Raw genomic sequence first — 25,999 nt, 5'->3', positions numbered from 1 at the left:
GTGCCCCTGGCTGGTCACTTGGGGATCCGCAAGACCAAATCCCAGCTTGCACACAATTTTTATTGACCCCACATGGGGACAGATATTGCCGATTTTTGCCGGTCTTGTGTCGCATGTCAGCGGGTCGGCAAAGCAGGTGACACAGACAAAGCCCCACTGAGGCCCTTGCCCATCATAGAGGAGCCCTTCCAAAGGGTTGCTGTGGACATAATTGGGCCTCTAGCAATACCCAGCAGCACAGGGAAACGTTTCATTCTTACGGTGGTCGATTATGCCACTCGCTACCCTGAAGCTGTAGCCCTGAGCTCCATACGGGCAGACAAGGTTGCGGACGCATTGGTGTGCATTTTCTCACGGGTCGGTTTTCCCCGTGAAATGCTCACCGATCACGGCCCGCAATTCATGTCGCGCCTAATGGAATGCCTCTGTAAACAAATGCAGGTAGAACACATCATGGCCAGCCCTTACCACCCCCAGACAAATGGGTTATGTGAGCGGTTCAATGGTACTCTGAAACAGATGCTAAGGGTGTTTGTTGAATCGCAAGGGAGAGACTGGGAGCGATACCTGCCCCACTTACTGTTTGCTTATCGTGAGGTGCCCCAGGCATCCACCGGGTTCTCGCCCTTTGAGCTCTTATATGGGAGGAGGGTACGCGGACCCCTCGATCTCATTCGAGAGGTCTGGGAGGGGCAGGATATGGGTCCCGGGGTCTCCATAGTGGAATACGTTCTAAAGTTCCGGGAAAAGATGGACACCCTGGTGGGGTTAGTGCGAGAGAATCTGACTCAAGCCCAGGCCACCCAGAAGCAGTGGTATGACCACGGGGCTAGGGAGAGAGTTTATGAGGTAGGTCGCAAGGTATGGGTCCTAAACCCGATGCGACAGAATAAGCTGCAGGCCGCTTGGGATGGGCCCTATACCATACATAGGAAGATTAGTGATGTGACCTATGTGGTCACGCGGGATGACCGAGGTAAGCAGTTGAAAACATACCATGTAAATATGTTAAAGGAACATCATGCTAGAACCGCTTGCACTCTCCCTGTCTGCAGTTTGCTACCGGACGGTGAAGCAGAGGCCCTGGTTGACATCCTGGCCTCCACCCAGGAAACCGACTCTGTCACCGAGGTGCAGATCACTCCGGAGTTGACAGCAGAGCAGCAGGCTGGGCTATCTGATGTGCTGACCCTTTACCGTGGTACCTTTACAGCCCGCCCTGGTCTGACCAGCCTGGCTGTACACCATGTTGACACCGGAAATAACAAGCCGGTTAGACAGTCAGCCTATAGAGTCTCCCCTGAGGTTCAGGCCCACATCAGCAAGGAGATTGAGGAAATGCTGTCACTAGGGGTGATCCAACGGTCGCACAGCGCATGGGCATCACCTGTAGTGCTAGTACCCAAACGGGACCAGACCACTCGGTTCTGTGTAGATTATCAAAAACTAAATTTGATAACTGCGTCAGATACTTACCCAATGCCGAGGGTCGACGAATTGTTAGATAAGCTAGCTGGCGCGCAATATCTAACAATCGTGGATTTGAGTCGGGGATACTGGCAGGTCCCTCTAACAGCTGAGGCACGGGAGAGGTCTGCCTTTATCACCCCCTCAGGTCTGTTTGAATTTAATGTAATGCCTTTTGGAATGAAAAACGCCCCGGCCACCTTCCAACGGGTTGGAAATGGTCTCCTGGAAGGTTTGGAACACTGCGCTGTCGCCTACCTGGATGACATCGCCGTGTTTAGCGCCAACTGGAACGACCACTTAGCGCAGCTGTCACAGGTTTTGGGGCGCATCACTGCAGCAGGACTAACAGTCAAGCCTAGCAAGTGTCAGATCGGCATGAAACAGGTACAGTACCTGGGACATGTGGTGGGGGGGGGGAGAGCTTCGTCCAGATACGGGGAAGGTAGATGCCATTGTGTCCTGGCCCACCCCCCAAACGAAGAAGCAGATTCAGTCCTCCTTAGGAACGGCTGGGTACTATAGAAAGTTTGTCCCCAACTACAGTGCCCTCGCCAAGCCCTTGACAGATCTCACCAAAAAGAAGCTGCCCAAGCAGATTCTCTGGACGCCAGAATGTGAACAGTCATTCACAGCTCTGAAGAGGGCCCTAGCCAGCCCTCCCGTGTTGCAAGCGCCAGACTTCAGCCGACGGTTTGTGGTCCAGACGGACGCCTCAGCCTTTGGTCTAGGTGCTGTGTTAGGCCAGGTAAACCAGACTGGGGAAGAACATCCGATTCTGTATTTAAGTCGGAAGCTGCTACCCCGGGAGGTAGCCTACGCCACCATAGAGAAAGAGTGCTTGGCAATTGTATGGGCCCTACAAAAGCTGCAGCACTACCTCTATGGTCGCGTATTCACGGTCGTCACCGACCACAACCCTCTTAGTTGGTTACATCGGGTTTCTGGTGACAATGGAAAATTGCTGAGATGGAGCTTGGTTCTCCAACAATATAGCTTCACTAATTAACATAGGAAGGGGAACAATCATGGGAATGCGGATGGGCTGTCCCGTCAAGCAGAACCAACAGTGTAGGTGCTGGCAGGATGATCTGGGAAGATCGTCTGCCTTGCACCAAGTTAACGGTGGAGGTGTGGTGATATATTGGGGTGCTTATGATGTAAGGATAACAGGAACATATTCTTTCATTTTTCTGCCTGTATTCCATATAGGTCGGCTAGAAGGGAGCTGGGGCCATTGATTGCTTGGGGCAAGGAAGTGGGTATTGTCTTGACCATAGGAAATGCTTTGAGTTTCTGCTAATGGGATTATCTGCCTGGCTTTTTGAACTCAGGAGACGGCCCATTGTCTCAATACACAAAGCAAGCCTAGGCAGGAAAAGTCTAACACATGTCAACTTGTGGTGAAGAAACCCTATTTCACTGTGAGGAAATTAAATTATTGGAGGAAGTCTTTTCATGTATGTGGGCTATAGTACATTTTTTGTGGATGTTAGATCTCTAGAAATCCAATTATGACTGAGGATGCAATTAAAACCTAGTTCCTCCCCTCCCCAAGGAAGTTGCAGCCTCCAGGTGTAGCTCAGAGTATAAAAAGCAGAGGCAGATACCTAGGGATCATCTGCTTTTGGAGTTAGCGCATAGCTAGAGTTGATCTCGACTTCTGGTCAAACAAGCGGCATGCTCCTGCCGACAACGTTGAGACCTTCAAGTTGGTAACGTTTTTTTAATCCCCATTTTTATTTTACGCAAATATCCGTGTGTGTTATCTTTGTAACTTTTATCTTGTAACTATTTTTACTTTGTTTTTTTGTAATCTTTTGTATATATTAAGTTCTGCACTGTTCTATGTTTTTCTGGAATATTAAATTATTATTTAATAAGCTTGACTTCTGCAGTACTAAACTAACACTCATAGCCTAAAGGAGACTGAAGTGTAACCGTGTATAAGTTCATGCCTAGTTGTATGTTTGAGCAACACTACCGTATGAAATTGTAATTGCATTGTGTGTGGGGGCGTTTGTCATACGTTGGCCTAAGTGCGCAGCTGACCCAACGTACGAACAACGCCAGTGCGAGTAGCGACAGCAGAATGGCTAACAGTATCGTTCGGAACGACTGTTAGTGGGTTTTCGCTTCACGACAGTGTAAGATTGCAACTGTGTGTGTGTGTGGGTGCGTGGCGTTCCCGTATTCGGCCTAAGCGCAAAGCTGACCCGAATACGAAAACGCGGAGTGCGCGCTGAGGACTCAACAGCAGAGTGGAAGTGTCTAGCGAACAGCTAGTGATGGCAGTGGGAAGTGTTTGAGGGGTTCCAGCCTTGTTTGTAGCTTAAATAAGGCTGTTCCCCGCTTAATCTGGTCAAACCCGCAGTCGGGAACCGTATACGCAGGCGTGCCGCGGGCCGGTTCCTGACACACATGGCAGAGTCCGTTCACACAATACTTCAGCACACATGGCAGAGTCCATTCACACAATACTTCCCTTCAACACACATGGCTTTTTAACGCTAATTTACTACAGTAAAGGCTGCATTCACACACTCATATTTTTTTTTGCAGTATGGAAACACATGAGCGGGCAGCCCATGTTAATCAATGAGCTTGTCCACATCTGATATGTCTTTCTGTTAGGGTCTGTCTCCGCTCGACAGACAACTCGTGCAGTTTTTCTTTGCTGTCAATTATTCTTCTGCATGTGAAAAATGCATGTAAGTGTGAACTAACAACAGCAACAACAATAACATTTCTATAACACTTTTATCCCATAGGACTCAAAGCGATTGCGCTCTCTCAGATTTAGCAATTGGTAGTAGGAAGAAGTATTAACACAGAACAGGTGAACAGGTGGGTTTTCAGTCTGGATTTAAACACATCCAGGGATGGAGCTGTCATGATCTGCTCAGGTAAGGCGTTCCATAATGTAGGAGCAGCATGACAGAAGGCTCTGGGACCAAAAGATTTCAGATGGACTCTGGGTATGACTAGATTATTAGAACCTGTGGAGCTGAGATTTCAAACGCGCTTCATGCAGCGTTTCGGGGGGCGATTGCGCTGTGATTTTCGTTCTGTTGATTTTCGTTCTGAGAGGAATCTGGGTGCCGTCATCTTTATTCTATTTTAAAACCTGCTTGTATTCAAGTTTTTATGCTGATTGTTTAAGTTTAGTGCTGTAGTTTCTGATTTACAGCCAGTGGAGGAGACAGACCTGAGTCAGATCACTGGTTCTGAGTCAGATCACTGGTTCTGAGTCAGATCACTGGTTCTGAGTCAGATCACTGGTTCTGAGTCAGATCACTGGTTCTGAGTCAGATCACTGGTTCTGAGTCAGATCACTGGTTCTGAGTCAGATCACTGGTTCTGAGTCAGATCACTGGTTCTGAGTCAGATCACTGGTTCTGAGTCAGATCACTGGTTCTGAGTCAGATCACTGGTTCTGAGTCAGATCACTGGTTCTGAGTCAGATCACTGGTTTTGAGTAAATAAAGAAGTATTACCAAAAGTGAATCATCATAACCGTGAGACAAGTAGCATCAACAGTTGTTTCTTCTATATCCATCTTAATTTAAGATCCCTTTAATTAAAATTATCCGCTTTCTGGTGAAAAGAGTTTGCAACTCACAAATGTTTCATGGCTGTGTAGTAAGTATGTTGCAGTTGTGGCATTACATTTTCTTTTAATGAATCCATACTGTTATTTAAAAAAGGTCTCACTGAAGTTTTGCATACCTCTGCAGCTGTTCAACTACTAGTTCATTATCCTTTTAGCAACTTTTCATATGGTTCAATATAATTCAGGCAAAAATTCAGGTTTTGTTTACGCTATTAATCATGGTCACATGTTTTTTCCATGCATATTCCCTGACACATATGAAGTGTGTCTGAACATGTAAAAATGCACACACCGGTATATAATTCATTGAATAGAAAAATCAGAAGGGTTTGTGGGGAGAAAAACATTCACCTCTAAGTTTTTTTTCTTCTGCATAACAGAAAGACACATTAGATGTGAACAAGCCCATTGATTACCATGGGCTGTCCGCTCCAATGTGTTTCCATATTGCAAAAAAAACCGACAGTGTGAACGCAGCCTTAACTGTAGCAAATTAGTGTTAAAAAGTCTAGCAGAAAGATTATAAACATAATGTGGTGGAGACTAAAGTCACTGTTGTACTATATACTCACTCCGTTGTCCCCCAGTATGTCCAGCTGTTTGATAAGGTCTGGTATATTGACATCCTAAAACACAAATAATAAAATGCAGTAAGAACATGTCACAATTCAAGCTAATCCTATGGTTAACAATAATATTAAAAATAAGATTTAAAAATGGTATTCTAACTTAATGCAACCCTGAAGTCTCTCTGCCCCTTTGCTCTAACGCGGTGCCACGTTCATATTTTGCTCCTTTGGGGCTCCTCGGAAGGCTTCAGAAGCACTCAAATCCTCTAGAGCTTCAGAGAGTGGCGCATCTGTACTGCACATGTACTGCACATGTATGAGCTCGGACTGGCGTGTGCAGTACAGATTCACTTGTCTTTGGATGTACTCAGGGATGCAAGTAGCCATCTGCAGAGTGTCCATCTTTTCTGTTTTCTGGTACCTTTTAAGAAAAAAATACTTTTTTCATTGTAGATTTATTTTAATTTCTACTTTGACTCTTTGTGGAAATGGATAACCGGTACATTAGTATCTCTATATCGATTTCACCTGGGGGGGGGGGGGGGGAGCAGGCATTTCAGGGTCCCCCCCCCCCCCAAGATGTCCCACCATAAACCTCCCTTCCCCCTCCCCCCTGAGCCTTCACCCTCAAGCATGGCAATAGTTTCCCCCATCTTCTTCTGGGTACCGGAGGTGGGGCTGTGACCCTTGTCCATGGTATGGCATAGTATACCAGCCTACATGGGTGACAAGGCATTAAATAGGCTTCAGGGGGGATACTCATGGTGACCTTTTACTTAAAATGTATAAAATCTATACAAAACTTGGAACTCAGTAAATATTAAAGCGTAGTGCAGGAAAATGTATTTTACGAGTGCAAAAAAACCTTTTTTTAAACCTTTAACCTCCTTAAGGACCCCATAACCAGGCTATTTTTTACAATTCAGTGCTCTGCAGCTTTGACCTCTCGCTGCAGAGCCATACAACTTAGCGCACAAATGGACCCCCCTTTTCTGTTCACCAACAGAGCTTTCTGTTGGTGGGCTCTAATCGCTGCTGCTGTCTTTTTTTATTTATTTATTTAATTTATTTTTTTATTTTTATAAAATTTACTTTTTTCTCCACCCTCCCCCCGACAGCCAATCCCCGCGATCGTCTCTCATAGGCATCAGCCTATGAGAGTAATTGCTCTGTGGGCCACTCCAGGGAGAGCCAAGTGACAGGGCTGTCCCCAGTACAGCACTGCAGTAGATCGCAGGGCTGTACAATGTAAACAGACGGTGGTTTCGCTATCTAAAAGTCTGCTAGAGGCGATTGCCGCTGGCAGACTGTTGACGGAGCAGAGCTTCGTCACTCAAGCAGGATGCGCGATCCCCGCTAATCTCCGCCCACCACTCTTGACACCCTTCGGCGTTACGCGGTCCTGGGGCTGACACCTTCCTGATGCCTATTGGTGTTAGGCGGTCGGGAAGGGGTTAAAATCGATTTGCTCAAACCATATGGTCTTTAATTTTTTTTTTCTCTGCCACAACACAAGACACAAGATGGTGCATTGGATTTTCGGTATGTCATTGGAAGCTGAATATACTGTCGAATACCGCCATTTTTCGGGTTTGGGTCAAATATAGCAGTGACCTGAACAGTAGTGTCCGAAGAGGGTAGCGTAGGACGTGGCCCACCCCGGGTCTCAGCGTGCAGGGGTTGACAAGCGGCCCCTCTGCAGCCTCAGTGTCTGACGCCATGCAGAGTATAGTGCTGGGGGGGGGGGGGGGGTTTATTTAATACCCAGCAACGGGTGTCAAATGCCCTAGGTACGCCACTGGACCTGAATCTGAAAACCAACCAAACCGGATAGTTGCCATGAAATGACCATAAACCATTGTTTTGGATAAGTGATGTCTGGAGTAGCCTTTCCCAACATTATTATAGCATATACCCCTTTGTGAAAAATAGTGTTTGTCAAGCACCACCTTTGTGAATAACATTATCTTATGTACCCCACAACATATATATAATTGTTAGGACTATGTGTATAAACGCTTTTCAAACATTCTTTTAATGAACCACAAATATATAAACAGGCATATTTCTATATGATTTTTTTGTGTGTGTATCCAAAACCTCAGCATAATAGAATGACTATGGCCTATTAAAAAAAAACCTAACTTCAACCCAAGTGCCCTCATGAGTTCCCATACCCTGAACATGGACTGTGCAGGACCTGCTTCCCCGCTACAGTCACAGGATTCTGCAAATAGCATTTAGATGAACATTTAAATATACAGTACCTATAGCTCACTGTGTGTGTGTGGGTGCATGCGTGCCACTCCTAGTCTTATCTTAAAAATAGGAAAATAATAGAATTGTTTCAAGTTTTCATCCAACTTTCTGTTTCAAACTGTGACACTTGCAAGTGTTACCTTAACCCCTTCCTTCATGCAGTAGATCTGTAGCGCACTGACTCCATCAGAAAATGGATGGATCTGAAGATTGAATGGGGGAGACCTTCGTTCTCTCTCCTGCAAAACAATTATAACACATGAGGAACATTTATCTTAAAGGGAACCTGAAACAAGATGTATATAGAGGCTGCCATATTTATTTCCTTTGAAACCATACCATGCCATTTGGCAGCTGTATTGTCTGAAACACACCTGCAACAATCATGCAGCTAATCCAGTCCGATTTTTGGCAAAAACATCTAATATGCATGCTTGTTCAGAGTCTATGGGTAAATGTACTAGAGGCAAAAAAAAGACCCGCAGGACAGCCAAGCAACTGGTATTGTATAAAAGAAAATAAATATGGCAGCCTCCATATCCCTCTTGTTTCAGGTTCCCTTTACGGACCAAGCCTCACAGAGACAGGAGGACGGGGCCAGGGAGATGGGCGGGCGTGTGGGCGGGAGTGTGAGCAGGCGACAGGGTGTGCGGCGGGGGCGCGCGTACACGCAGTAACATGCGGCGAGCGGTGGCGAGAGACAGACCCTAGAGCCCATTTTAAATGGGCTTGGGTCTGCTGGTATGATATAATTCTGCATCTGGATGCTAATGGCAGCTGTGTGTGGAAGCATCTGTGCCTGTAGTATGCACAAGTGTGCACATGTATTCATGTACATGGCTGTGTAAATGCAGTTTTGATCTGTATGATGATGTGCAAAGGCATAAAAGCTTCCAAAAAATCAGCAACTACTTTGCCTGTTGCTGAATGGTTAATTGGCTGTCTCCTGTATTCTGATGAATGATACTATCCCATTACCTGTCCCCATTTGGCTTGGCTTTTTGAGCCTTCTACTGACTTGTATCTACTTTGCTTTCTGGTTTCAGGCCTGGCTTGTACCTGTCAGGAGAAGATTAGCTGACAGGCTGGTGAGGGTGAATGTGCACATGTATGCACTAGTCATTTGTTTACCCACAAGTGTGTATAAACACTAACTCATCTATGTTTCAGTGTGGATCTGTGAGATCAACTGCCGTTCATATGAATTAATTGGCCAATTTATATTTCCACCAACCCAATCAAAGACATTTGCTGTCAATCAATTAGTTGCCTGCTAATGTCAGAGTTTAAGGTGCTTACACACCTGTGATTGATGTCGCCCATTGGGGTTCGGTACCCGATCCCATCACTGGGCCAGCCAGACCAGAAGTGTGTAGTAGGGCGATGGAGTGGCGCACGTGAGACATCACGTGGCGGGTGGGGGGAGCGGTGTCTTCAAACAAGAGCATTTAATTATTCCGCGGAGTATCCTTACTTCTAATTCCAGGTTACGGAATTCCAGCAATTCATTTTGATCTCGGGCATCTTGAAGTTCTTGTTGCAAGCGGTTGTTTTCAGACTCTAGTTTTTCAATCTAAGGAAAAATAAAAAGTGAATGTAATCATAGTCATTTCTGTATGGAAAACATAACATTAGTAAAGAGACACCATGATAACATATGGTAGAATATATTCAGGATAACTTATTTTACATGAATTATCCTGGATTCAGCATCAGAAACGCTATATATAGCAGGAGGTATCGGAGCCACTCACAGGAAGCAAGCGGCTGCCTCTATTCAGTGATCCCTGCAATTTTTAAGGAGCCCTGGATACTGTACCAGCAATTTGTCCATCCCGGCTATGCAGCCCTAAGATATGCTTAACCTTGTAGTCCACCAAATGTGCAAGTGCTTGTACTGTACCTCCAATGGGAGGACAGAGTTGGTCCTTCACAGCAGAGAATGTACCAGGAAATACTGGACATTTATAGGATAATTTCTGCTATAGTAACCTTCTGAGACATAGTAAACCACTTGTCCTGGTCCATTGGAGTTTACTATAAAGAGATTATACTGTATTCCTAATGATTCTGCTGTGGTTTCATGATGATGCTTTGGTAAGAAAAACAAAGTTCTGATGCTGTGAAACTGTTAAAGAAACACTTATGGTGCCCATACACGATACAATAAAAACGTTCAATTTTCCCGTTTATTCGATCTTGTTGTGAAATATCACAGATCAGTCTCTTGGAAGTGTAGTAGAAGTTTATTTACTGTACAGGAGACACAGAATAATGATGTCTGGTCTGGAAAGCTTGGAACAGACAGATATACACTTTGAAATGAATTACAGATTCTAATTCCGCCTACCTAATACCCCGATTGGGTTCCTAACATAGGAGCTAACTAACTTATTGGATGATACAATATGCATAAATGAATACATGAATATTTATGAATATCTAAGTAGGTAAGCTCATGGACAGTTCAGTGGACAATATCTAAGTAGGTAAGCTCATGGACAGTTCAGTGGACAATATCTAAGTAGGTAAGCTCATGGACAGTTCAGTGGACAATATCTAAGTAGGTAAGCTCATGAACAGTTCAGTGGACAATATCTAAGTAGGTAAGCTCATGGACAGTTCAGTGGACAATATCTAAGTAGGTAAGCTCATGGACAGTTCAGTGGACAATATCTAAGTAGGTAAGCTCATGGACAGTTCAGTGGACAATATCTAAGTAGGTAAGCTCATGGACAGTTCAGTGGACAATATCTAAGTAGCCAAGTAGGTAAGCTCATGGACAGTTCAGTGGACAATATCTAAGTAGGTAAGCTCATGGACAGTTCAGTGGACAATATCTAAGTAGGTAAGCTCATGGAGAGTTCAGTGGACAATATCTAAGTAGGTAAGCTCATGGACAGTTCAGTGGACAATAGATCTCTAGGTTATAACGTGTGGGAAACACTGTGTCTCTTATCTGCAAGATACCAACCCAAAATCCCACAGCTTCATTCCTATGTCATGAGACTGTGCGAAACTGCGAACAAGAGAACCTGTTATTTCTAAGGATAATGTATGCTATAAAGGAAGCGTGCAATATAGCTTACAGGTGGCCATTTTGTTATAAACTATCAATTTTACTTCAATCTAAATGATCAAATCGAACAAAAGTTGAAAATATTTTTTTTTTCGATCAAGAAATTCGAACAATTATCCCATTTTTTTCGAGAAAAATCTGATCGGACATGCTGGAAAAATTGTTATATTCGATCTAACGGAATAATCGAACTAAATTATCTAATCGAAAAAAAAAAGAAAAATTGTACCATGTATGGCCACCTTAAGCCTTTTCAGTTCTGCTGAGTAGATTTTTAGTCCGGAGGTTCACTTTAAGGATATGTTCTTCATAGGATGTCTGTAGCACCAACTTACATGCTTGCAACCTTTAGCTGCATTTGTAAATTACTGTATGATGCAAATGTTACTTGATTGGCTGTTGTACTGACCCTCCTCTTTTAAACATGCATTCCCATGAACTGGTCATGCCAACAGTTCCTGCTACCTACTATCCAGTACAAGCTCCAATGCTAATTGCTCAGGCTATTTGTGTTTGTGATGTTGTTTCAGCATTTAGTGATCAGAAATGTATAACAGTCTCCAGAGTGAAGCACTCCAGTAGAAAGACAGAAGAGTGACAAACAAATGCTAAAACAAACCTTGCATTTAGGAGGTGTTTACCACACAGGCACTGTAGTGATATATTGTAGAATGCAGTAAATTATTCAGGATACCCACTTTTACAGTAATTAGCAACATCAGATGTAGGTTTCAACATCAGAAGCACTTCTTATATCTACAGTGGGATGCGAAAGTTTGGGCAACCTTGTTAATCATCATGATTCCTGTATAAATCGTTGGTTGTTATGATAAAAAAATGTCAGTTAAATATATCATATAAGAGACACACACAGTGATATTTGAGAAGTAAAATGAAGTGTATTGGATTTACAAAAAGTGTGCAATAATTGTTTCAATAAAATTAGGCAGGTGCATAAATTTGGGCACTGTTGTCATTTTATTGATTCCAAAACATTTAGAATGTATTATTGGAACTCAAATAGGCTTGGTAAGCTCAGTGACCTCTGGCCTACATACACAGGTGAATCCAATTATACAGTATGAGAGAGTATTTAAGGGGGTCAATTGTAAGTTTCCCTACTCTTCATTTTCTCTGAAGACTAGCAACATGGGGGTCTCACAACAACTCTCAAATGACCTGAAGACAAAGATTGTTCACCATCATGGTTTAGGGGAAGGATACAGAAAGCTGTCTCTGAGATTTCAGCTGTCATTTTCCACAGTTAGGAACATATTGAAGAAATGGAACACCACAGGCTTAGTTCAAGTTAAGGCTTGAAGTGGCAGCCCAAGAAAAATCTCGTATAGACAGAAGTGACGAATTGTGAGAACAGTCAGTCAACCCACAGACCAGCACCAAAGACCTACAACATCATCTTGCTGCAGATGGAGTCACTGTGCATCATTCAACCATTCTGCACACTTTGCACAAGGAGATGCTGTATGCGAGAGTGATGCAGAGGGAAGCCTTTTCCTTGCCCACAGCACAAACAGAACCACTTGAGGTATGCTAATGCACATTTGGACAAGCCAGCTTCATTTTGGAATAAGGTGCTGTGGACTAATTAATCTAAAATGGAGTTATTTGGGCATAACAAGGGGTTATGAACTGAGGAAAAAGAACACAGCATTCCAAGAAAAACACCTGCTACCTACAGTAAAATATGGTAGCGGTTCCATCATGCTGTGGGGCCAGTGCAGGGACTGGGAATCTTGTCAAAGTTCAGGGACGCATGGATTCCTTCCAGTATCAGCAGATTCTGGAGACCAATGTCCAGGAATCGGTGACAAAGCTGAAGCTGCGCAGGGGCTGGATCTTTCAACAATACAATGACCCTAAACACTGCTGAAAATCCACTAAGGCATTCATGCAGATGAACAAATACCATGTTCTGCAATGGCCATCTCAGTCCCCAGACCTAAATAAAATTGAATATCTGTGGTGTGAGTTAAATAGCGCTGTCCATGCTCGGAAGCCATCAAACCTGAAAGAACTAGAGAAGTTTTGTAAACCGGAATGGTCCAAAATACCTTCAACCAGAATACAGACTCTCATTGGAACCTACAGGAAGCGTTTAGAGGCTGTAATTTCTTCATTTCTTTTTTGTGGTGCCCAAATTTATGCACCTGCCTAATTTTGTTTAAACAATTATTGCACACTTTCTGTAAATCCAATAAACTTCATTTCACTTCTCAAATATCACTGTGTGTGTGTCTCTTATATGATATATTTAACGGACATTTTATCATCACAACCAACGATTTATACAGGAAAATCATGACTATTAACAAAGTTGCCCAAACTTTCGCATCCCACTGTATATATTGCTGTAAATTGATATGTAACTCTGCCCTCCTATTGATGCTTTGCCTAAGTTGTTTAGGTATAAGGACCACCTCTACCAAGCATTCTGGGAGACCAGGTATTATTTCTACTGGCTTTGGAACAGAGAAAAAACAAGCATTCCGTAACAATGCACCTGCCAGCAGTAAATATGATGGCACTTGTGATTAAATTCAGAATGTAAACTAGGGTGAGGAAGGACTTTACAATGGAGAAATAGTGACTGAATAATGTATGTGTATACGGTTTAAAATAAGCAGTTTCATTTATAATGTTATTTTTAGTACCGTTCCTTTTTAGGATTCATTCAGTGGTTTTCCTCCATTCACTAAATGTTATTCCAAATAAACATTGTCAATAACTTCCTATATGTACTGCACTTAATGTACCCGTACCTTGTGGTCTCATAGATTAGCGTGGGAGCTCTTATTTCTAGCATCGACAATTTCACAAATAAATGGATAAATTGCTTGGAAAAAAAAGAGGCCATGTTGCTGAAACTTTCCTTACTAAGGCCCTACTCGCACTCTCCGCAAATCACAATCGCTTAGCGATTTTGCAATGCTGTGTTCTGCTATTGTGTTTCTTATACCAGGGAATGAGAATCGCAACACAATCGCTGAGAAATTGCTACATGCAGCACGTTGGCAATCATCGGTAATTGCAAATGTGCTGCGATCGCCGCCGTGTGAGTAGGATTACTTGTGCTGCAGTGCTTTGCTGTTCACTGGCGATTAGCAAAGTGCGAAATGCAGGCTGAAAGCAAACGATTGTGAATGAGCCCTAACCCATGTAGCTGTACCTTTTCTATCAGCTCTTGGTTTCGTTTCATGAACAGTTGTTTCTCTTCCACCCAATGTGAATCCTGTAATAATATAAAACATTACACTCAGAATTAAGTTCAGATAATTGTAGAATGCATTAAAACAACTTCTTTTCAGAGACTAGTTTAACAAGTGGGATGAAACTCCATATTAACTGAACAAATAAATAGAAAAAAAAAATCATCCAATAAGAAATTACTTATTTAGCTTATCTATCTTGGTATTTTTAGTGTTTAATGCCAGATTTGAAATGTGATAAGAAAAAAATAAAACCATATGTCTGCTGGTTTCCATCTTTGTTGATTAGGTAGCACGGTGGCGTAGTGACTAGCACTCTCACTTTGCAGCGCTGGGTCCCCGGTTTGAATCCCAGCCAGCGCACTTTCTGAATGGAGTTTGTATGTTCTCCCCGTGTGTGTGCAGGTTTTCTTTGGGCACTTTAGTTTCCACCCACATCGCAAAAACATACAGATAGGTTAATTGGCTTCCCACTAAAATGGCCGTAGACTATGGTAGGGATTAGATTGTGAGCCTCTCTAAGGGACAGTTACGTGACAAGACTATGCACTGTGTTGGCACTATATAGATATTCAATAATAATAATAATACCTATTGCCACAGCATACTGTCACTCCCACAGCAAACATCACCTAGACAAGAGGCTCACATCACTATGTAAACTCTTCAAAGGGAGGGGGGATTCTGGTCATAGTGTCCGAAATAGGAAACATTCTCTTATTTGCATGCTGATATAAGCTTGTTATTGTAGCTAAAAAAAACACAAACAAAAAAATCCCCATAATCCTGCTAACACTGCACAATTTCTGCAGTTAGGCAGAGGCACCCAGACCAGGTAAAAAGAAAAAAATGGGGGACATATATGACAGATTTTAGAATAAAAAGAGGGTTATATATATATTTTGGAGTACTAACTATTTTTTGCAATGTTTTATTTTTGGATGTTACAACCTCCTTTAATGTGCTTACCTGCCCCTTCTCAGCTAATTCCTTTTCCAAATCTTCAATTTTGGCTTTGTAGCGCAGAGCTTCCCCCTGCATCTGTTCTTGTGCCTGTAAAATCCACATTCCTGTTACTATGCAACCTTCACCTCTGCTTAATTTAATTATTGTCCTGTCCACAGTAGGTTCATGATTTCTATTTTGCTGATGGGTGTACCAGCATCCCCCACATGCCTGTCCTATCTGTGCTTTGTGAAAGAAATAATGACCTATCTGGGAAGACTTTTCCTGTGAAATAGTTTACAACTGGCAATTCCCTCTTGCTTTTCCTTCCCTCACTTCTATAGCAGAAAACTTTAACAAATATTATTATTTTAACAAATATTTCTTTGTCTTATACTTGTGAAAGGTTGGTGTTTTTTTTTTTTTGCTTGATTGTATGGCATTCCCACTTTGCTATGATTGAGGCAGGAGTTTATGTCCCAGAGCTCTGTAGTACATAACATAAGAGTGATTGTGAGGCTGTTGCTTTCACGCTCAAGTTGAAGGGGAACTAAGTTCATTATACACAACCTATTCCGATTAAGTTAACTCATTCCAATTATTTTTCCTGATCACCCACGTTCTACCACAGGCAGCACTTAACTTTACATCATGGCTGTGCGGGGGAGGGGCGGGGGATAGGGGGGGTTGCATGGGTGATCTCTGCTGCGGGGGAGAGCCAATAGGGTATCTTCCTTTTTGCAGTAGTGCAAAGAAGCGACCCCTCTATCATCAGGAGGACGGAGCCTCCACTGGCTTGAAGGCTGTAGCTACGCCCCGCATTTATCAGTCGTCAGCATAATATGTGATAGCGCAGCGTAATGCCAAAAGGAATCAAAGTGTTGGACTTAGACACTTTGATCTGAGAGGCCTAATGGTGGCACAGGCAGCCCAAATACACCCACACATACTATTTATAGTATACGCCGCAGTGTGGGGCCAATGGTGATCAGACACATTGGTGTAAAGGGGCTGATAGTGTGCCAGATTATATGTGGCAAGAGCTCCATGTTGGACATAGTCTGACCACAGGAGCTGGTGAGAAACGGTGCACTGCTGGACTGTCTGACCATGGATTGGTAAGTGTTAATGTTAAAACTTTTACAAATAAAACTTGTAGCATCTTTAAAACAATTTAATGTATCTGATGACAAGATCATGCTTGCTCTGCTACACTGTGCTAAAAGAAGAGCTTTTAGGAGGAGTTGGTTATGCTTCCTGAACCAACTGCCTGCTGGACAAAGGACTACTCTTCCCATGATGCTTAGGACCTGAACCCACTAGTGCAGTTGTGTCCGCTTCTGTCCGCTTTTCAGCATCTGTAACATTGAGGCCTTGTTCACATTGTTAATGCAAAATGGCCGTGCGATCGAAATACCATTCTTGTGTGTCGCACACCATACACACTGCTGAACTGTGCATGGTAGCGCGTATAGTGTGAACAAGGCCTGATCTGTAACTGAAAAGTGGACACAACTGTGTCAGTGGGCTCAGGTCCTGAATGGTGAATGTCATCTGCTAATATAACAACTGTGGTAAATCAAGAGAAAATCTGAAGTGTGCACCTTCCGTCACATGGATTTATTATCCTCAAAAAGTGACAGCCAGTATATCTAGGAAACCGCCAATTGTGACACTTCAATACATGGTACAGTCCATTGTGCAAAACCGTGGTGTACTACACCTCTTACATGACCAAGGAGGCAGGCTCAGCAATACTGGAGGTGGGTGCGGGCACTAGATGGTGGGGCGATGGCCGTTTCGCGTCTGATCGACGCTTGGTCACGCGTACCACTAACGTGTGGAAGCAAATCTTTCGGTATATGGTAAGGATAAGCCCCGCCCCTTCCGGGAGCGTCATTTCCTTTGGTGCAAACATTAGTAACCCTGGAGACGGAGACGCCCGTCTAATATAACAACTTACAATGGCCTAAATTTACTAAGCTTATCTCCTGTCTTTAATAACGTTTCTAGAGCTATCCCCATGGTGATAAGGCATGTAGTATTTAGGAAACATTTTACCTCAGGCAAACCTAAAGTTAACTCTTCTGTCTTTAAGTTAAGGTGAGATCTGTAAAGTTAACTCTTCAGGTTGTTAACAGGCTGTTAATTAACTGCGTGTGAAAATAACTACAGAGAAGGTAACCCAAGAAATGAAGAGATACGATAACTCTCTCACTGTGTGGAGGTAAGTTATCTCTTGCCTCCTTATCTCCAGCATGATCTTAGTGAATTGAGGCTAATATTGTTGAATGTTAATAACTGACACCAATCTGTAGTTCTGCTGGCCATCAGATGTCAATGGGAGAGGTTAATTCACAGAAACCAAGTCACATTACTGGAAATGAGGCAATATATATTTTTCAGCAACATCTCAAGGAAGTATGTTTTGGGGTTGTTTTTTTCTTGAAACTTCCTTGGGAGGGTGTCAAGCAGCAGCTTAGCCAATGCCTTCCCTCCAGCCTTGCACAAAGCATGATACAAGGAACAGAGATGGTCAAGTGACTGCCACTGATTATAGGTATTTAGGGATTTTGTATTAACAATTTATTTTATTATTGCAAGGCTGCTGGGAGGAGAAAAAAAACTGGAGAGGGGCTTTAAATGATGTACAAAGTAATATTTTGGTATTGCAAAATGACTGCTCTTGATTCTTGCTTAATATTTTATATCTACTAAACTTGAAGTGCATTCAGAACAGTTACAATACATTAGTGAGCTTACCTTGGCCTCTCGTTCTGCGTCTATGATGCTGCCAGTATGTTCCTGGAGTAGAGCATACGCCCTCTGCAGGGCCTGGTACTCCTTTGTTAACTGGCGAAATCTCAACTCCGACTCTTCAGCTGCTAAACTCTACAAACAGAATGATAATGGCAGTGAGTTCATTCATATTCACTCAGTCCAGTCTTATTCTACTTATCATATAGCACTGACACTTTTCACTGATACTGAGACAATTTAAATAATAGGTGCCTCTCTAGGCTTAGTTTTTAGTGGAAGCCATTTAAACTTTTAGTATGCTTCTGGAAAGGAACTAACATGAGACAACATACAGCGGTAATGCAGCTGATGTTCTTGGTAATTTATAAACCAGGACCCTAAAGCTGCAAACCACTATCTAGGTCAAATGGATATTTAAACTTGTAAACAATATGGGAGAGCCTCTTAGTCAGGGACTGGTGCTACTCTAAATTGAAAGGAGCCCACTACATCAACAAGTATCTGTAGACTATAAAAAAAATTAGCTGTAGAGGTCTCTGGCGGGTACAAAAATACGTTATTATTCAGGGCACAAGTCACCCACTTCACATAGTCATATCATTAAAATCTGACATACAATTTTAAAACAAGAAAACATCCTGGCCAGGAGTGTTTTATGCATTAAGCTGAGGGGCTACCGTACAGACCATGCACATTGCGATCACCATGCCAAAGCTCATGCAAAGATCATGTGCTGCTGTGTGTGCAAGCCCACTCCCTCCACATGTGCTGCTGTGTATGCAAGCCCACTCCCTCCACATGTGCTGCTGTGTGTGCAAGCCCACTCCCTCCACATGTGCTGCTGTGTGTGCAATCCCACTCCCTCCACATGTGCTGCTGTGTGTGCAAGCCCACTCCCTCCACATGTGCTGCTGTGTGTGCAAACCCACTCCCTCCACATGTGCCGCTGTGTGTGCAAGCCCACTCCCTCCACATGTGCCGCTGTGTGTGCAAGCCCACTCCCTCCACATGTGCCGCTGTGTATGCAAGCCCACTCCCTCCACATGTGCTGCTGTGTGTGCAAGCCCACTCCCTCCACATGTGCCGCTGTGTGTGCAAGCCCACTCCCTCCACATGTGCCGCTGTGTGTGCAAGCCCACTCCCTCCACATGTGCCGCTGTGTATGCAAGCCCACTCCCTCCACATGTGCTGCTGTGTGTGCAAGCCCACTCCCTCCACATGTGCTGCTGTGTGTGCAAGCCCACTCCCTCCACTTGTGCCGCTGTGTGTGCAAGCCCACTCCCTCCACATGTGCCGCTGTGTGTGCAAGCCCACTCCCTCCACATGTGCCGCTGTGTGTGCAAGCCCACTCCCTCCACATGTGCCGCTGTGTGTGCAAGCCCACTCCCTCCACATGTGCCGCTGTGTGTGCAAGCCCACTCCCTCCACATGTGCCGCTGTGTGTGCAAGCCCACTCCCTCCACATGTGCCGCTGTGTGTGCAAGCCCACTCCCTCCACATGTGCCGCTGTGTGTGCAAGCCCACTCCCTCCACATGTGCCGCTGTGTGTGCAAGCCCACTCCCTCCACATGTGCCGCTGTGTGTGCAAGCCCACTCCCTCCACATGTGCCGCTGTGTGTGCAAGCCCACTCCCTCCACATGTGCCGCTGTGTGTGCAAGCCCACTCCCTCCACATGTGCCGCTGTGCGTGCAAGCCCACTCCCTCCCCATGTGCCGCTGTGCGTGCAAGCCCACCCCCTCCCCATGTGCCGCTGTGTGTGCAAGCCCACTCCCTCCACATGTGCTACTGTGTGTGCAAGCCCACTCCCTCCACATGTGCTGCTGTGTGTGCAAGCCCACTCCCTCCACATGTGCCGCTGTGTGTGCAAGCCCACTCCTTCCACATGTGCCGCTGTATGTGCAAGCCCACTCCCTCCACATGTGCTGCTAGGTGTGCAAGCCCACTCCCTCCACATGTGCTGCTGTGTGTGCAAGCCCACTCCCTCCACATGTGCTGCTAGGTGTGCAAGCCCACTCCCTCCACCATACACCCCACGCTGTGCCTGTCTACAGCTGACTAAGCATGGTGCAATAGTATAAACTGTCTCCAGCGCTAACTGGCTAAAAAAACCAAACTGATATTTACTAGGATGTAATGATGAGCAAACAATTCTGATTAAACATATGAACGGGAAAACTCTAGCCTGATGCTGGGTTAAAACCAAAGTGCCTATACTACAGTGTGATTTTTACATGAGGCCCCAAGCACTCTATTGATATGGGGCCCCAAACCTACCAAGGACGCCGGCAATGTCAGAGAGTTGTAATCGGAGAAAGGGAACCATGTTAAAGATGATCAGTTTTCAATTCACATATATTTACAATATATGAGATAATTTATGTTCTTTTTTGGTTTACTATTTGTTCTATGACCTTTTTTTTTAAATAATTAAATAAAAAACAAGGCTCTACTGTCCCAGGGAAGGAATTTTGGCCCATTAAGGCTATTTAACCAGCTGGCAGATAACCCGGCAGCAGCTGCTAGCATTGATAGACATTTTATTTTTTTTCCTCAGTCAGTAGAATTTTTTATGTCTGGAGAAAAAAAATTGCCTATAATTACTAGTAGGCACTTACTGTACTACAGAAAAACATTTACCCACCTGCAAATACCTAAGGCCTGCAAACTATACAGTAAACCTTTGACACAGCTAAAAATTCATAAGGCACGTGTTCCTTGTCATATTATCAGTGTTCCACAAAGACATTAAACCTACATCTATAAAGACAATAAACATATACACACACTTTTTATCTTTTGTTTACCTCATCTAAGTCATCATCTGGTGTGGCTGGTGTTCTGTCTGTTCGATAAGAAGCAACAGAAGATGTTTCTGAATCCATTGAGTCATCATCATAACCAAATACTGTGTCCACCAGGTGTCTCTGCAACATTTGCACGGAATTCGATTTACAGCAAATATAATTTTGCAAGGTAGATGCAATATTTTGATTCCCCCAATAAATAAATAAATAAAATACATTAAGACACAGGTGCAAACACAAGGCCTTAGTTCTTTCTGCTGGGAAGGGTAACTCACAAGCTGCTTTTTCATATATTAAGTCATTAGAAGAGATTTAACAATTTAGTGACAAAATGTGGCTCTGACCTCTTGTCCATCACAAATCACCTGCTACGCATGTATTGCCGGACCTGCAGTTTTCATTTTATTCACATTCTAACTTGAAGCCAGGCTCTTAAAGTGTACCTGAGAAGAAAAAGTCTCAGGTACCATACTTACCTGGGGCTTCCTTAACCCGCCTTTTGGGCACTTGTACCTTGGTGTCTCTCCACGTGGTTCCTATCCCCCGCAATTCGGCCTGAAAGCCTGGCTGAGTCACGCTTTGTCTCGCATGAGCGGCTTGGCTGCCAACATGCACTTATCGTGCTCACGTGGCCGGGAGCTTTCTGCTCCTGCGCAGTACTACTGAGCAAGTGCAGAATGCTCCCTGCCGCTGGAGCGTGACAGGGGACTCGGAGTGCACGAGGCCAAGCCGTGCATGCTCGATGAAGCATGTCAACCTTTCAGGCCGAATTGCGGGGTACAGGAGCCACCCAAGGAGACAGCGAGGGACTGACCAACCTAAAGGGGGCTTAAGGAAGCCCTGGGTAAGTATAGAACCTGAGACGCTTCTCGTCTTTGAACCCCTACATTCTGGCTTCAAGAAGCACCACAGCTGTGAAATAGCCCTTGACCAGATTCACAATGATCTGTTCATGGCCAGAGAGTGTTGTGCAGCTTAGGTTTAATAATTGATGGGGAATTAAACTTCAGTAATCAAATTTCAGCTGTTGTGAAACATTCCTTTTTTTTCACTAAGGCCTCGTTCACATCATTTAGCGCAGATGGCTGTGCGATTGGAGCGCAACGCGTCCGATCGCACGCCATCTGCGCTCCTATGCGCTGCGCTGCAGATCCCATTCATTACAATGAATGGGATCTGCGCTGCGATTCCCAAAAATGCGTGCAGCACGCGATAGCGCAATCGCGCTGCCACGCAGCGCATATGATGGGAACGGTAGAAGGGCTGTCTATGCCCTTCTACCGTGCTTGCGTGTCGCACACTATACGCGCTGCCAAAATGCGGACGGCAGCGCGTATAGTCTGAACGAGGCCTTAAGGAATATTGCAAAAATTAGCACCTCACTATTTCAGAGGTCTTCCAACCCTAGTTCAAGCCTTCATCACATCATGGCTGGACTATTGCAATGCCCTCTATGCAGGCCTTCCAAATACCTATACTGCCTCCAGCTAGTACAGAATGCTGCCTCACGACTGTTAACACACCAACTCCACCATAGCCTCATAACACCAATCATTTACTCACTACACTGGCTACCTATAAAATAGAGGATCTTTTTCAAAATTGGCATGGTAACATTCAAATCCCTACACAACCTACGCCCCGGAAAACTGATGATTTGTTGCAACTGTGTCACACCTCCCTCAACCTCAGATCAAAAGGATCCAATAACTTGACCATCCCCAACTAAAAACAATTTGGAGCCAGGCATGGACATGTTTAAATCAAAACTGAAAAGCCACCCTCCTTAGTCTGGCATTTATGATCACATAACTTTTTCACCGTACACATCACTATGTACTGTACACTATGCACACATCACTATGTAGTGATCTGAGACAAGCCTATGCGCTTTGGGTCCTACAGGAGAAAAGCACTTTACAAATGTTTTGTTGTTGACACCCATTGTGTCATAATTGTAATACCTTATGCACTGAAATATCGATAAATCTATCTCAATGACTCGGCTGGATAGTGTACTTGTTAAGGGCTCCGCCTCTGACACAGGAGACCTGGGTTAGAATCTCGGCTCTTCCTGTTCAGTAAGCCAGCACTTATTCAGTAGGAGACCTTGGGCAACACTCCTTAACACTGCTACTGAGCCACACCCTAATGGCTGCAGCTCTGGCGCTTTGAGTCCGCCAGGAGGAAAGCTCAATATAAATGTTCTGTGTCTGTGTCTTGTATAGTGTAACCCAGCTGCAGGGGTGATGCCATCTGAAGCTTCTGTCAGTATGAGGGAAGTTGTATAAGAATGGGCTGGGTCCAGCTTCTTTCCTCAAGCTGTGAAAAAAACCCCATTAACAGTTGGGCAGACTTATCAAAACCAATGCATAGACATTTTGGGGAAAACTGGAGCAAAATTAGATGCCTTGATCAATGATTGAGATTGATCATGCTGAGCAAATGCTCCTATTTGGCATTTTTCTCAATGCTTTTGCAACACCTGCCTCAGTGTGTCCTGTTACAGCACTGCATCATGGGTTCATAGAGTCCTAATTGCATGTGCGTGATCTTGCCGGCCTCCTGCTTCCCTCAGTGCAGTTTGAAGCAGAATGGTCATTGTGTCAGGATCAAGTACTACCGTCATTAGCCACATACCTTCACAGGCCTGGAGCTTCTTTTATGCTTCTTCCTTCGAATGAGTTTTTCCCTATCCTAGAAGAGAAACAAAACAGAACACTTTATATCCTAGAAAAGAAACAAAACAGAACACGTTTGTAAAAGTCCTTTTAATCAAAAGCAGATATAAAGAACATAGGAATTTAAAGTAAAGAGAAAATTGAGTGTAGCCTGGACAGGTCCCATTTTTCAGAATGCCTTTGCACCACAACATTTATGAGGCAAAGGATAATGGACCCTGATGCAAAAGGAACACAGACAGCACTCTCCAGCGGGAGAAAATGTACCCACGTAATGGAATGATTACCTCTCTATCCTGCTAGCCTTTAGTCACCTTTAGACATCAGCAGATGCCCTTGGCTGACAAAAGGAAATACCTATCGACCAGGATGGTTTCTAGAACAGTTTTCTTTCTGAAATATAATCAGCTGGAGGCTTAATGTGGATAATGGTTTCATATTACACAGTGCAGCCAAATTTACGGACATTAGCATGTCAGGTGTGTCTATCAGTAACTGTCTCTCTAAGCACACACAGCACCTAGTCAAGTTCTGGAGTTCCAGAACCACCAGAATTTTGTGTAGCGGACTAAACAGAACCTACAATGCCTCAGCTAAAACCACTCCAAAGCACAGAATCGCCTATAAAATAAATGCATGGAAAAATGCATGTCCTCATTCTAAAGCATCTAATATGTAATAAGTCCAGTATACATCAGTTCAGGATAGTGCACAGAACGATGCTAATCATTAATTGTGTGCCCTTGTAGGCCAGACATGCATTTACAATTGTTGGTTTACAACATACCAGTATTCATAACCTTTTGTTAAAGAGAAATGTAAGGTGTGTGCAAATGTTTCAGGGTGTTTGCTCTTTAGGAATAGCACCGCCTACTATCCTCAAGTGATGCATTATGGGCTTCATTTTAGATGTAATTAAAGTGATAACCAGCTAGAACTGTTTGGGCAGGCAATACCTGCACTCTCTAACACAGACATTACTGTGATAAATGAGATTATGCATTGCTACATGATTTTTGGCAGATATTGTTATGGGAATAAAACAAGCCGTCCCAGCACTACCAGGACAGAGAAGTCACCCAAGACTGAAGTTGTGACATTGTAAAGCATGGCACAGACCAATCACATTCATGTAGTATGAGGGTCAACACATTTTGACTATACTGAACTGAGCAGATTGTGCAGGGAGGCGCTCATACCACATGGACGTGCCAATCAAAATTAGGTTTGTGTATCGGGTTCTCTGCTTGCAGAGAACATGGCATGGCATCTATACTAGTAACTTATGTTACTGCCTGAGACTTTCATGTTTCTCTAGCTAGGTAGGTTGGGCTTTCAATTCCCATCCATATACTTATGTATGGAGATATAAAGTGATAATCGAGTGCCCAATCTAGAGTAGTAGTTTTAGATCAAGAAATGTAAAGTATATGAGGTTATACTCAAAAGTGTGGGTTACTGATAGGCAACCACTTTTCAAGCAGGAGGGAAACGTAGACCTGGCCCTTCATGGGATTAAGGTGTCGCTCTCCGTATAAATTGGAAAAATGGAGATAAACCCCTTCACCAATGGTGAACACTGTATGTTGTAAACAGGTAAATCAGAGGCGCCAACCAGATCAAAATATGCTAAAATGATTAAAAATCTAAAAGGGGAAGTATAAACTTACCTCCACGTAGAAGAGTCAGCAAGAAATTAACATCAATATTCTTTTATGTACTCCCAAAAACATTTGCAACGCATTTTGTGGGTCTCAGCCCACTTCCTCAGGAGCAGCTGCTGTAAATCTCAGAAGAAGATGGAGTGCAATGCTTGTTCTAAGATTTCCAGCAGCTGCTCCTGTTTTTACTGCCTGAGGAAGTGGGTTGAGACCCCGGAAAGGCGATGCAACATTTTTTGGAGTACATAATGCATACATAATAAGAGAATATCGATGTTAATTTCTTGCTGACTCTTCTATGGGATGGTAAGTTTATACTTCCCCTTTATATATTAATTTGTAACCATTTTAACATATTTTAATCTGGTCGGTGCCTGTTTTACCTGTTTACAATATACATGTGTATGATTCTTACTCCTGCAAGAGTTGGCCTTAAAGTACATACCTTGTATGGCTATAACTAGAGATGGGACAAATCCCAAATTTCCATGAATCCAAATCCCCAAAAATTATCAAATTTCTCGAATCTCGCAAATCCTGTACATAAGAATTTTGTGATTCAAAAGATTCGGCAACCTTTTCGGGAATTAGATTCGAGGAAATGTGGGATTCATCCCATCTGTAGCTAAAACAGTTCAGTTGATTACTTTTGGCCGTGTCTGGACATTATGTCTACTGCATCCAATTTAGTGTGAGCCACAAGCAATCAGCCAGGTTGGGCATTTCCACAGTGAGGAGCCTCCTGCCTCTCCCCTCTTCTTAGTACAGTAGATGCTGCTTGGCCATTGTCAGTGGCTGCATTTGGCTAAAACAATCACTAGTTAATTATTACATTGGAGCATTGTACTGGTTTTAGGTTAGTGGTGTTAGTGGACACAGTGCTCCGTGCACGATGAAGGGTATACATTAATGTAGCAATTTTTCTTTATAATT

At 43.8% G+C, this 25,999-nt stretch overlaps 1 protein-coding gene across 5 annotated transcripts in view; it reads right to left on the bottom strand.

The window, feature by feature from the left end:
- JAKMIP2 (janus kinase and microtubule interacting protein 2) overlaps nt 1–25,999 on the bottom strand; it is a 241,904-nt gene that overhangs the window by 79,665 nt on the left and 136,240 nt on the right. For all 5 annotated transcript variants that reach the window (XM_068277184.1, XM_068277182.1, XM_068277185.1 and 2 more), the window contains 8 exons: nt 23,365–23,421; nt 20,725–20,844; nt 17,923–18,051; nt 15,184–15,267; nt 14,175–14,237; nt 9,383–9,481; nt 8,049–8,147; nt 5,653–5,706 (listed from right to left, as the gene is read on the bottom strand). In XM_068277184.1, the coding sequence (XP_068133285.1) occupies nt 5,653–5,706; nt 8,049–8,147; nt 9,383–9,481; nt 14,175–14,237; nt 15,184–15,267; nt 17,923–18,051; nt 20,725–20,844; nt 23,365–23,421 (705 nt within the window). The remainder of the gene's footprint in view (nt 1–5,652; nt 5,707–8,048; nt 8,148–9,382; nt 9,482–14,174; nt 14,238–15,183; nt 15,268–17,922; nt 18,052–20,724; nt 20,845–23,364; nt 23,422–25,999) is intronic.

Source organism: Hyperolius riggenbachi, chromosome 3 (assembly GCF_040937935.1).
Source record: "Hyperolius riggenbachi isolate aHypRig1 chromosome 3, aHypRig1.pri, whole genome shotgun sequence".
NCBI lineage: Eukaryota > Metazoa > Chordata > Amphibia > Anura > Hyperoliidae > Hyperolius > Hyperolius riggenbachi.
Note: the sequence above shows the minus strand (reverse complement) of the source record. Positions and strands in the feature narration are given on the sequence as shown.